Genomic DNA, 13,739 nt, shown 5'->3' on the forward strand with positions numbered 1-13,739 from the left:
CAAATAGAACCATATTCACTTGGTGTTGCTTACTTGTATCTTCCCATTGTTATTTAGGACTGTAATTGATCAGTCACTATCCATCTTTGTTTATAAAGCTTGTGACTTCAGGCAATATTAAGGCAGTCCGCACAAGATGTACATATGCCAAAAAGAGACTGACCAATTGCAGTCTTAAATAACTGTGGGTGGGTTCACGTGTACTACACCAAGTGAATATAACCACCCCGTGGCACAAGCAGGTGGCTTTCAGGACTCAGTAGCTGAGTGGTTAACGTGATGACGTTTGAAACGAACGGTACTGGGTTCGAGTCCCAGGGTGAACATTAACTCTGAGATGCAGGTACATCCAGTTGACGAGTCCTAAATAGGACCAAACGCGCGTCTTAGATTATAATGCTAGCTACTATCAAACTTTGCATACAAATAGAACCATAGTAACGAAATTTCTAAATGGATTCAATTCATCAATTAATATCAAACTTACAACTGTCATTTATATTGGTTTACAAAAAAAACAACACAGAAATGACCTTAAAAGTCAGTTGAAATGATACGGTTCAAATATAATCAATAATCCATTGCACAAATTTGTTTCCTTATATATATATGTATAAAGTATCAACTCCCTTTTGTTATCGGTACTTTATCTGTCTTTCGGATTACTCTTTTTAGCCAAATACCTCTATGATATATAATCTTGATCATACTTAACGTATATATTGTGGAATAAGTGAGTATTGTAAAACTTTATTATTGTCTATAACATACCAACTTTGTGATCTATAAGTAATATATATATATCTTGAGATCTACTTATTATACGATGGATAATAGTAGTGAATGAACACTGTTGATGAGTCCTTATCCGAAAGGAAACAACTGTCCAGGACTCTTTTATTTCTAGTGTCTTCCTAGTTTATATCCAATGTAATCTATTTATTTATTGTAAGAATGCAAGGATCACACTCATGTGTAAATCCAGATTTATGTTAGTCTATAATTAACATATTCAATTGAGATTAAAATTTCTTTATAATATACTTTATATATCAACTAAATGTTAGGTCAACTTTTCTTTCTATGGAGATGTTATAACGTGTGAGTTAGTGCGTGCCCCGTTTGATATATGAATGTGCTGATGCCCGCCAATAAGAGAGCAGTCAATTTATTGATCGGAGCAATGATACATAAAATTGTACGAGCAGTCTTGATTACTTGTCGGTCCTGCTTTCTACCTAGCCCAGCCAGTTAAGTCCAGAACACATATAACAGCCTCGACAATATGAATCATTATTCACAAACATACTGGGTTTATATACCAATCAAACAGACCACAACGTACCATAAAATAGAAAATAATATTTGTACAATAATTGACCAAATGTGGCTGTGAATAGGGGGAACAGTAATCAATAGATTGATGATAACTCAAGAATCGTATAATAATAGGTCATAGGTCAAAATAAAGCTTATGATAAGAGGAACACGAATATGAATAGTTTAGTTACGTAACAATTATAGAATAGGAAATAGACTTATTACATTGGTCCATAAATAGTCCTCAAAAGTTACCATTCTCAATTCTCTTCGGGATACAACAGGAGAACACCTTAAACTCAAATAATCAGTGACTACTTAGTCTTTGGTACCAATCATTATATGAATCAGTTTTCCAGTGCGTAAATAATGATGTATTACTGAGACAAATAACATTTTGTGTTGTGATAAACAAATAAAGAGATGAAACCATAGCCCTTGAGTTGTTAAGATACAGTAAATGAGTATCTTACTGTAAACATGATTTATTTCAGGTTATAAGCAGTTAAAAATCTATATAGACCAAACTTCTGAAAGCAAATTCATCGACCATTACAACATATAGTTCTAAACAACTAAGATATCTTCAGATCTTACTTATTCATACTACAAGTAAATGTTAGATAAGATCAAATAGAATAAATATATTCTGCTTCTGTAAACACTTTTAGTCATAGAGTGATCTCATTTGAGATAGTATTGAAAACCAGAGAGACATTAAACAGCTGTTTCGTCCACTTATGGAATACTTCATAAGTATGCATACCCTAACCCACCATGGACTAAAAGCAGGATATTCGGGTCATGCAATAAACACTTGACTATTATAATCAGATGATATATATTTCCAATTACAAACAGCTTCATTAATTGACAATAACATATGTTGTAACTCAAATTATCAATTCACTTAGTATTGCTTGTTTGAATCTTCCCAGTGATGTTTAGGACGGCAATTGATCAGTCTCTTATTGCTATGTGTGCATACTGTGAGGAATGCCTCGATATTGCCTTAATTCACAAGTATTATAAGCTAAGACGGATAATGGCTTGCAGTGGAATCCAGGATGCGCGTTTCGTCCTAATTGGGACTCGTCAGCTGGATGTGTCTACATCTCACAGTTGATGTTCACTCTGGGACTCAAAACCAATACCTTTTGCTTTAAACGCCATTGCGTTATCCACTCAGCTAATATCTATCTATCCATCCATCCTTGCTTATAATGCTTGTGACTTCAGGCAATATTGAAGCGGGATGCACATATGCCAATAAGAGAATGACCAATTGTAGTCTTAAATAACTCTTAAATAACAATGGGAAGTTACAAGTAAGCAACAATAAGTGAATATAACCACCCTGTAGCACAAGCAGGTGGCTATCAGGACTCAGTAGCTGAGTGGTTAACGCGATGTCGTTTGAAGCGGAAGGTACTGGGTTCGAGTCCCAGAGTGAACATATACTGTGAGTTGCAGGTATATCCAGCTGAAGAGTCCCATATAGAACGAGACGCGAATCCCGGATTCCACTGCAAGCCACTATCCATCTTTGCTTATAATGCTTGTGAATTAAGGCTATATCAAGGCATTCCGCACAGAATACACATATGCCAACAAGAGACTTATCAATTGCAGTCTTAAATAACAATGGGAAGATACAAGTGAACAATACCAAGTGATTTCAACTAGTTAGTAACTTAATTTGTCTTATGAATTCCAATTTAATTCTATATCATACATCTCTTGTTATCATTGAATCTTCTTTAGAACAAGATTATATTCTGACATTTCAAAGAATAAGTCATATAAAATTTAAAGAAAAATATACCACAGTTACTAACCATAGATATAAACATAATCAAAGCCAAATGATTATTATCATTCCAATGAAATGTCATATTCCATGGAATAGAATTGTTTATTCTAATCTAAAATATATGACCCCTCTCATCAATTTTAATAATAAATATATTCAATGTGTATTTATCGGTCCTATTCACAATGTTTATATATAAATAAGAAAAGAATTTTGATCAATATCAATATGTTACCATGACAAATTATCTTTAAATCATATTAAATACCTTTTTCTAAATATTCCATAAACCTGATTACATTATTCAGTTTCATAGATAGTTTTATTCTTTCCGACATATTCTGGAATTATATCCTTTTGTTTATTTTAAATTGACATTATTTGCCTAGTAACTAAAATCCCTACAGGATTGAATAATATTTATATTCTAATATGAAAGTTTCTAATTTAACCAATACATACCTTAGATTTGATGTAAGATTTATCTTACAATGTTTAGTTCCTTCTATTAGTATAGAGTAAGTCAGATGAGTTTTTAAAAAAACATAGAGAAATATATAAAATAGATAGACTAGCAGAGGAATCTAGGATAAGAATTTCGTACAATTTGAGAGTTATCTGCAAGATGTATCTGCATAGCGAAGTTAATGTTCACTCTTGGAATAGAACCTAGTGCCTGGAATTCAGGTACATTAGGCTGATGAGTCCTACATATTCTGTAACTATTTCCTTTTGTTTATTTTAAATTGACATTATTTGCCTAGTGACTAAAATCCCTACAGGATTGAATAATATTTATATTCTAATATGAAAGTTTCTAACTTAGCCAATGCATACCATAGATTTGATGTAAGATTTATCTTACAATGTTTACTTCCTTCCATTAGTATAGAGTAAGTCAGATAAGTTCTAAAAAGCACAGAGGAGTATATAAAACAGATAGATTAGCTGGGGAATCCAGGACAAGAATTTCGTACATTTTATGAGTTATCAGAAAGATGTATCTGCATAGCTAAGTTGATGTTCACTCTTGTAATAGAACCTGGTACCTGAAATTCAGGTACGTTAGGATGACGAGTTCTAAATGGAACAAAACATGCGTTCTGGATCCTAATACTAGCCACATTCTATCTATTATATATAAAGTTGTGTTACAATCGCCATATCGAGGCAATTTGCACAGGATGTTCACGTGTTAACTATAACCGACAAAAATCTTGAGTCGAAATACTGATAACTGTATCATTCAAACCATTACAAAGTACAGAGAAATTATATGATTAATGAGTTGAGTTGTCTAACATTTGAAAGTATCACTATTCATCAAAAATAATTTAATTCTAGTGAATTGACAGTTGAGAGATTGTTGGATGAATCTAATCTATAGCCGCTTGTTCACGGGTTTCAATCATATCTCACCTACATCCTACTGGATTTCATACAATAAGTAAGGATCTAGAGCGAATATGTGGATTTCTGGCTAATCACTAAGCTACTGTTATAATTTGTGGCATTGTTCCCCTATCAATGTATAACGTATATAAACACAGTGAATAAATAAAAACACATTGAATGTATTCACTATTAAGATTGATGAGAGGGGTCACATATTTTAGATTAGAATAAACAATCATATTCCATTGAATATGACATTTCATTGGAATGATAGTGACGATAATGATCATTCTATTTCATTATGTTTATATCTGTGGCCAGTAATAGTGGTATTTTTCTTCAAATTTTATATGAATCATTATTGCGATAAATTTCTTGTGAGACAGAAGGAGTGAAAGACAAGAATTCTTATTTCGTGTATATTTTCGCAAGGAACATTATATTTTTGTCATATTCATTGATTAGAGGCCTTGTTGTTAAGCCACTTGATACATTAGAATACTCCTTACTAATGCATACACAAACAAATTACAGACATCGATTCACTAATTGAAAGGCATCATACTTACCAAAAGATATGAATACTATAGCTTCTTGATGGAGTTTTGTTCTCTGAGCTGGATGGTTTGGTCGTGGAGCTTTCATCGTCCTTCTGAACAACATCATCAACACAAACTTCGGGTAGAAGTGAAGTGTTTGAATTTCTCCACATGTGATTCACAGCTTGTACTGATGATGTTGTTCAGAAGGACTATGAAAGCTCCACGACCAAAACTTCATCAAAATCATCCACCTCAGTTACAAATCTTCTCCACCATACTATAGCTTCAATCTCAAATAATATTATATGTACAAACAAGATTAAAAGGACTCTGCATGAACTCTTAAATAATTTTTTCAACAAAGATCACACAGATTGATGTGCTTAGTTTGTTTCGAATCTTCTAGATATCGATATTTTCATACCTATTTATATAAAAATATATATCTGTATATAATAAATGAATAATAAATGGATTATGGTCATATAAGAAAGCCTGTTGCCTCCGACAAATACAGACGAAGACAGTAAATGTAGCAGCAGCCTCTGCATCAATAGGTCTCAACATACACCAAGTATAAAGCAAGATTCTCAAATGCAACACGGAGAACACCAACCCAATCACACTTGATGGCGAAACTCTGGAAGAGGTGGAAACATTCAAGTACCTGGGGAGCATCGTTGATAAACAAGGAGGATCGGATGCAGATGTAAAGGCGAGGATTGGCAAAGCAAGGGCAGCATTTCTACAATTGAAGAACATATAGAACTCAAAACAACTGTCAACTAACTTCAAAGTGAGAATCTTCAATACGAACGTCAAGACAGTCCTACTGTATGGAGCTGAAACGTGGAGAACTACTACATCCATCGTCAAGAAGTTACAAGTATTTACAAACAGTTGTTTACGCGAAATACTCAACATTCACTGGCTGGATACTATTAGTAACAGAGTTTTATGGGAGAGGACAAACCAGCTTCCAGATGGAGAGGAAATTAGCAAAAGACGCTGGAAGTGGATCGGACATACATTAAGGAAATCACCGAACTGCATCACGAGGCAATCCCTAACTTGGAATCCGGAAGGGAGGCGGAAAAGAGGAAGGCCAAAGAGCACATTGAGCCAGGAAACAGAAGCAGATATGAAAAGGATGAATAACAACTGGAAAGGATTGTTGAGGGCAGGTCTGGATAAATAATGCTGGTGTGCGACCTGTACTCCTCTACGAGGAGTAACAGGCGTAAGTAAGTAAGTTTTGCCTCCTAACTCCCTCATTATTCGACTATGTTTTTTTCTTCATAGAAATCATGACCATTAATGTAGAAAATGATAATAATTCAATAAAACATGAAGATATTATAGTTCCGTCATTTATTACAACCCTTGATGAAGACAATAAGAATTTAATAGATAATAATGATCGATCACCAGAACTTGATCAAGAATCAAGGTATATATTACAGAATATATATAATAATAATAATAATAGATCACATCAATCAAGATCATTAAAACGAAATCACTCAATACATAGTTTAACAACATCTCATAAACCCTATAATGAAGCAACATTGAAAACGTCTGATAATCAATTAATTATACCGAATTCAATTGGTATACCACATATTATTGGTAATGGATTGATAACAAATAATGATGTTATAATACAATCATCAATGAAATCAGATATACGTCAAATAAGATTTCCATCAGTTGATAGAATTCCAAGTAGATGTATTTATATTAATTTGTAATATATATTAAGTGTAATGTATATATATTTACAAATGTAACATTATTTGTAATCATATAGTTTACATATTATTAAACAATAAGTGAATTCATGAGTCGATTCAAGCTAGACTATCATGGAAAACCTGGACGGTCGTTTCGATCTAGTATGGGACTCCTGAGTAGTGTGCATCCACGATCAGGCTTACTGGATTCGAACCCAGGACCTATCGGTCTCGCGTAGAAACACTTAATCTGTGGACTCCTGAGCTGGTATCCGACTGTGTTAATGTCTAACATCAACCAGTCTTCACGAAACCTCCTTCTAATAATAATTATCATGTACACACTAGTGGCTGATATCAAGATGTATTTCCTAGATTTCTAATGAGAAGCCATGACCAGTAGATTTCAACTGGATCTGTTGTGAGATGGCTCGATTTTGTGGATCGGTTGAAGTTAGGCATTAACATCGTTGGATGCCGGCCAGTTCAGTGCTCTAGAGGTTAAGCGTCCGCGCGCGAGACCGATAGGTCCTGGTTTCGAATCCCGTGAGCACGATCGTGGATGAACACTAGTGAGGAGTCTAATACTAGGACGGAACGGCCGTTCAGTGTTCCCAGGTTTTCCATAGTGAATCAGCTTTAACTGAATCATGAATTTAACTATTAAATTACTAAAATCTCCACAAAACCTCCTTCTGATGATAAATGAACTAGAAAACAAACTGTGGATAACTGATTATTGAATAAAACAAGGTTTCATTATCCAAATATTATGTCTTTGAATACTAGGTTTTCAGGTATTAGTGAATATTTGCATGCAGTTGATTAGCTTACATATCTGATTACCTTGATAATATTGAAAAAGAAGGGTAGTTGTAAATAACCTCAGATTAACAACAAACAAAACGGGATCGTGGATGCGCACTGCTGAGGAGTCCCATAATAGGACGAAACGGCCGTCCAGTGCTTCCAGGTTTTCGATGGTGGTCTAGCTTCAATTGACTCATGATTTCAACAGTGAAAATACTAAATTCTCCACAAAACCCCCTCTGATAAACAATTAATTAACCATATTTTAGTGTAAGGAAACAAAATTCACACCAGTTGTACAAGTTATCAGCTATTTGAACTAAATATCTCATTCAGTAACGTATTGGTGTTTAAAATGAAAGCTAATCTACCCAAGTACTAACTTAAACATTAGAAGTGAGATGTTGCAGATACATTTAGCTAAATATTCCAGATTTGACGATCAGCCATTATAAGTAGAGTATAGAGAAGTTTTTAGTATGCTTTCTTGCTGTATACACTGATCTGGTTTAGAAAAGTTTGGTAACAATCATCTTTGCAAAATAAGTTATTCCTAGCTAATCCTCTCCAGTTGTTTAAAGTTTAACATCAGAGGGCAACTTCGGTATTAAATGAATCAACCAACTTTGATGGAACAAAGATTATTTTATCACTCAGTTCTAGAATGTCTACGACTGGAAATGAAAACTATCTATTGAACTACTACTTATATGTATCAAATCACGATCGGGAAAATATCGAAATTCCAATTTCATGAAATGATAAAAATCTCAGAGAATTTCTAAATGCAGCCTATGTAGGGTCATTCCTCAGTCGATAAACATACCTATAGAGATCCAAGTTATCATTAACTCGGTCAGAGGTCAGTCGAAAAGAAAATAGATCACAGAAATCCAAAGACATATGAGCTTAATGAATCCTGTAAGGAAATTACCAATCACAAACAATGTGATCTACATGAACTAATTCAACATTAGTGGAATAGAAAAAATATTAGCTTCTATTTTAGTTTAGTCTCTCACAATTTTATCCAGAATGGTAATGAAAGCTCACCACATTGCCTAAAGTATTAAACTGACTTGTAAATCTCACTCAAAAGAAACGTGGTCATTCAGATTTTTCAAATCTCTCTACTTTCAAATAAGTAATAATGATATCATTTTTATTCTCATTTTGTTTTAGATTCAAGTACTAAACGGACTTCAAGAATTTCAACATCTACATTTTCAAGTAATCGAAGTACAATAAGTAGTAATGCACGATTCGATATTGATGAAGTATGTACTGAGTTGAAAATAATTTGTTGTCCTACTTCAGACAACTCACTGATTTAAAATATTTATAGGTAAAATCCCAAATCGATCTTAGACAACCATTGAAAATCTATCAGCACTGTATAGTCGTTTCGTTCTATCATGGCAGTGCGCAACCACTTCCTTCATCTTAGGATTAAACTCAGAACCTTTGTCTTGCAAGCAAACTCCAAACCTTTATACCACTGACCCGGCATCCAAAGCACTAACTTACGAAACTTAACGTCCCGAGTTCCATTTGCGTATGCAGAGTCGTAGATATCCACTGCTGATGAGCGACATACCAAGACGAAACGGCTACCCAGTGACTCCAGGATTTCGATGGTTGCCTAACTAAGATCAGTTCTTGATTTGAACTATTCGAATTTGAATTATTCATTAATTTTCGAAGAATAACATTTCTAAACGTTTTTCTGTCAAACTCATTAACGACGACTTTGAACACTTCATGAAGTACATAATAACAATCAGTTAGTGACTAGATACCCATTAAACTGAACTTAATGAACTCAATCAAGTAATCTATTGATATACACGTAGACAAAAGTCTATAACTTTTAGATCACACGATAAGCTGTGTCATTTAACAAACAAATGAGATAGTTTTTGATAGGTCTTCCAGCTGAACGCTAGATTTGCTTCCTAAGCTCTTCTGGTTACCCCCAGGATAAATCTATACAGCGAATTGAACACAAGAGAAAAGGTGCGAAATGTCGAAGAAACGCTTTATATATAGAAAGTCAGGGACTTTTTATAGTATTTTAGATAGCCTTGAGTTTCCGGGAAATTCTGGAACATTGCTAAACATAGTAGCAGTATAGGTAATCATCCAATCAATAACTCGACATGTGACTTTTCACTTTCTAGATGTTTCTGTCAAAACTTCTGGTAAATGTTGGTTGGATAAGATGCTTCTCAGTGTTTTCAGAGCTTTTGTTGGTTTTTTTCAAAGAGTTTTCTGGATCTCTCGAACAGTTTTTACGAAACAAAAAAATCACCGAAATATAGTCTTCGTTAATAAAACATCATTTGATAGTATATCCAAATATTTTTTTTATTTTATCAAGTTGTTTAGCGATATAGCTTACTAGTTTTCAGCAGTTTATTTCGGTAGGAATTGTCTGTATGAGGGTGTCTTTGAATTAATCCAGAGTATAGCTACATTTGAATTAAACACTTAGAAATCCTATTTGACCGAAAAAGCATGAATGAAAAGGATAGTTTTGTTGCAGTGAACGAGAATACAATTGGGGACAATCGAATGTATTTGAATACAAAATTACAGAATCTTTTAGTAAATTCTGAGAGCCATACAGTGAATACTTCATTTGCGAAATGTCAATTAATCGTCTCAGACTTCATCGTTCTTTTGTTTCCACATCAATCATTGTCTATTCTCGTTCTCTTTCCTCCGATCTTCTTAAACTTCTGCCTCCAGGCATTTCACTTTCGATTGATGATACATACTACTTATATCTATCGACATCAGTAGCACACACCAGAATAATATTGATCTTTAACACAATGAATATGATGATAGTCACTTAATTGCATTCATTAGATAATCCTGAACATAATTTTTTAATAGTTATTATCTCTTCTCAATAGAGCATATTTACAATCTCTAAAGAACTGGTTGTCCCAATTGAATGTAAATCCATATTATCAAATGTATTAATTTTTTTGTAAATGGATGCTTTTTTGATTGCTTTTCCTCCCTATTCACATTGACGGATGAAGTTTTGGGAGTTTTTGAATTTGTATTAAATTAAATCAATGTTTACTACATTAGTTGGATTTCGAATCACTTCGTAATAGTACTGTTTCTCAATGGGAAATCAACAAACACCTATATTTTGTATTACTTACTTACTTACTTACGCCCGCTACCCCTCGTGAAGGAGCATAGACTGTTCGCTAGCATTCTCCATCCAACTCTGTCCTGGGCAATCCTTTCCAGTTGCTATTCATCCTTTTCATATATGCTTCCGATTCCTTGACGTAGTGTGTTCCTTGGTCTTCCTCTTTTCCGTTTCATTTTAGGATTCCAAGTTAGGGCTTACCTCGTGATGTAGTTTGGTGATTTCCGTAGGGTATGTCTGCGTATTTGAATGTTAGCGTTACTGACCAATTGATTTCAATTATATATGTTATGAACAATGTGGAACTTATAACTTCCCTATCTGTGTATAACAATGATTGATTCGGTCGAAATATTTCTAATGTATAACCTAATATTTTCGAAGCCTTCTGTTATGCCTGATGTGTCATCATTATTATCTACTAGTCGCCACTGTTTTATCTGAGGTCTTCACTCTTATACAGGTACTGACCTTGTTGGGTCCTCCGTCCCACTCCTCATGCTTAACAATCGGAAACTACTGCACGTCCTCCAGACTACTACTTACATTTGAAAACTGGAACCATTATGATTCCCACGACTCAAAGTAAAAACACAAAATAATGATGCAGTGAAAATTTATTGGCTCTCCCGAAAAGACATGCCTGAACAAGTCCCAAAATCATAACCAAAATAACCTTGTCTATTCATCTCATCATATAAAATGCATTGACTATTATAATATGATACTTAAGGTTTCTAACAATAAAAGCTGAAAATAAAGTCATTACATCCAATCGTACATTCATGAATAGGTTGATCTTCTAAAAAACAATGTCTAAATCTGAACGACTAGTTTTGTATTGGCTGAGAACCAAGTTAAATGAAAGACAAGAAAAACAAACTTGTTATATTTGCAAAACTCTCAATGACTGAAATTAAACTCAATTCAACTTTTCACACTCAGTAACCTGATCCAGGCTTCTTGAGGCAGCAAAAGTTTTTTCTTTAAATAGCCGAAATTATTAACAATCATTATATATATATATATATATATATATATACATTTAATCCTTTTCATTTGACCCCCTTGCTCACTCACTACCTTGTTCTTCAGCACTCGCATATCAGTCTTATTTCATGTGCCTGTGGGTCAGAGTGAACTGTATGTGGTGTGATAATAAAAGTAATCAACGCTTCGTATTCGTCTTCTGGTTTATATACCGTTGCGGGGGCGTTATCTAGTAACGATTATCAGAATGAGCAGTATTCGAAGCCTAAGAATTATATCGATTACCAACCGCCACAGTTTTGTTTGAAATTAAGAAAATATCCCGTTTTTTGTTTTCTTTTATAATTATAATTTGTTTTTTTTCACAAAGTGAAATCTAGAGTTAATAATTGGAAAAAGAAAGTTTGACAATTGAATAAATGTAACATCTTGTAGATCACCAACGTAGATGATCTACGTCAAATGATTAGACGCCTGTTCGAGTTAAACGGGAACGGTGTGAAGAATCAGCTAACTTCGAAGTCACACCTCGCGATCAGTATCTAACGTCGATTACCCCTTCGGTGTATTAAAGTACTATGGCTACTTTGAAAACTGTATAACACAAAGGGGGTGATTACGTAAATATATTAGTAAGAATGAGTACAAAGATGTTAGTGAGATCACCACCATATGGGCTAGTCCATGATGTATGATTAACTAATACTCGTTGATTGTCCTTGACCTTGACAAGGATTGATGATCTGTTCGATATTCAGTGACCCAAATGCTAGAAGATTTGGCTAGGGCTCAGTGATATTTCATTGGCCCCTATAATCTTCATCTTTAATAAAACAAAATTTTAAACTGATTAATCATGAAAATCAGAAAGGGTTTTGTGGAAATTTCAGTATTTTCATAGTTGAAATCATTAGTCAATTGAAGCTAGACCATCATGGAAAACCGAAAAGCACTGGATGTGGATGTGCACTGTCTAGGAGTTCCACAATAAAACAAAACGGCCTTCCAGTGCTTCCAGGTTTTCCATGATGGCCTCGCTTCAATGGACTCATGATTTCTACTATGATTAATCATTATAAAAATAAACTAATTCATTCACTTATTTCTTTATTTATTTATATTCATCTACTTTCAGATGATTTTTACTCTTCATGAAAAAGCAATTCATAATTATCGTGAATTACGTTATAATTTTATTATAAATGATCCAATGGGTATAGGTAATTTAAGAAGGTAATGGATCTGTTAATTTATGATATATATATTTTATATTATTTATATTCATTTAAAGTACAAAGAGATGAATAGAATGTATTCTAGTGAACAAGAACACTGGTGGGGACAATCGATTGTATTTGACATGAAAATTACAGATTATCTTACTAAATTCTGATAACCATACAGTGAACCGGTAATATGCAAAATAACAGCCAATTGTCTCAATCTTAAATGTTCCTTCCGTAAATTTCAGTTCATCTTCTCTAATTTCATTGTTCATGCATTTTCTTACCAATTGCGCTTCATTTCAGTCCTTTCCTTATCGGTCTTCTGCCAAAATACATTCTATGACTGAACCTCACCATATACTACTTATATGGATATAAGTAGACCACACTACAGTATCACTCTTTTCCCTTCAGTTTCAATATTCAATTTATTCAAAGAGATAGTGAGACAGAGAGTAGCTATGCGAATGGATTTTAACTAAGTAAGGATAACATTGATGAACTTCTGAGATGATCTACATCGAGATATGAAATCGATCGTTACTCTTTTTTAATATGAATATTTATATAATACTCAAGTATGACTATACGTTACTAGGATAAATGCTGAAATCTTGAATAGACTTAATATAAAGACTAGGAAATTTTATAGTTGAATTCATGATTTAATTGAAGCTAGGCCATCATGGAAAACCTGGAAACACTGGACGGCCGTTTCGTCCTATTGTAGGA

At 33.8% G+C, this 13,739-nt stretch overlaps 1 protein-coding gene and 2 non-coding genes across 3 annotated transcripts in view; all 3 read left to right on the plus strand.

Moving 5' to 3' along the window:
• Positions 1–256: 256 nt before the first annotated feature.
• Smp_tRNA_02046_Ser_TGA.1.1 lies at positions 257–323 on the plus strand. Its single transcript has one exon. It is a non-coding gene (tRNA).
• A 2,383-nt stretch (positions 324–2,706) lies between these two features.
• On the plus strand, positions 2,707–2,773 carry Smp_tRNA_02190_Pseudo_TTG.1.1. The gene has a single exon. It is a non-coding gene (tRNA).
• A 3,604-nt stretch (positions 2,774–6,377) lies between these two features.
• Positions 6,378–13,739, plus strand: part of Smp_156180 (putative calmodulin) — a gene marked incomplete at both ends in the record, with an annotated part of 49,978 nt that continues 42,616 nt past the window's right edge. The window contains 4 exons of the mRNA XM_018798326.1: positions 6,378–6,520; positions 6,575–6,798; positions 8,799–8,893; positions 12,917–13,014. Coding sequence (XP_018653279.1) covers positions 6,378–6,520; positions 6,575–6,798; positions 8,799–8,893; positions 12,917–13,014 — 560 coding nt within the window. The remainder of the gene's footprint in view (positions 6,521–6,574; positions 6,799–8,798; positions 8,894–12,916; positions 13,015–13,739) is intronic.

This window comes from Schistosoma mansoni, chromosome 6 (genome assembly GCF_000237925.1).
Source record: "Schistosoma mansoni strain Puerto Rico chromosome 6, complete genome".
NCBI lineage: Eukaryota > Metazoa > Platyhelminthes > Trematoda > Strigeidida > Schistosomatidae > Schistosoma > Schistosoma mansoni.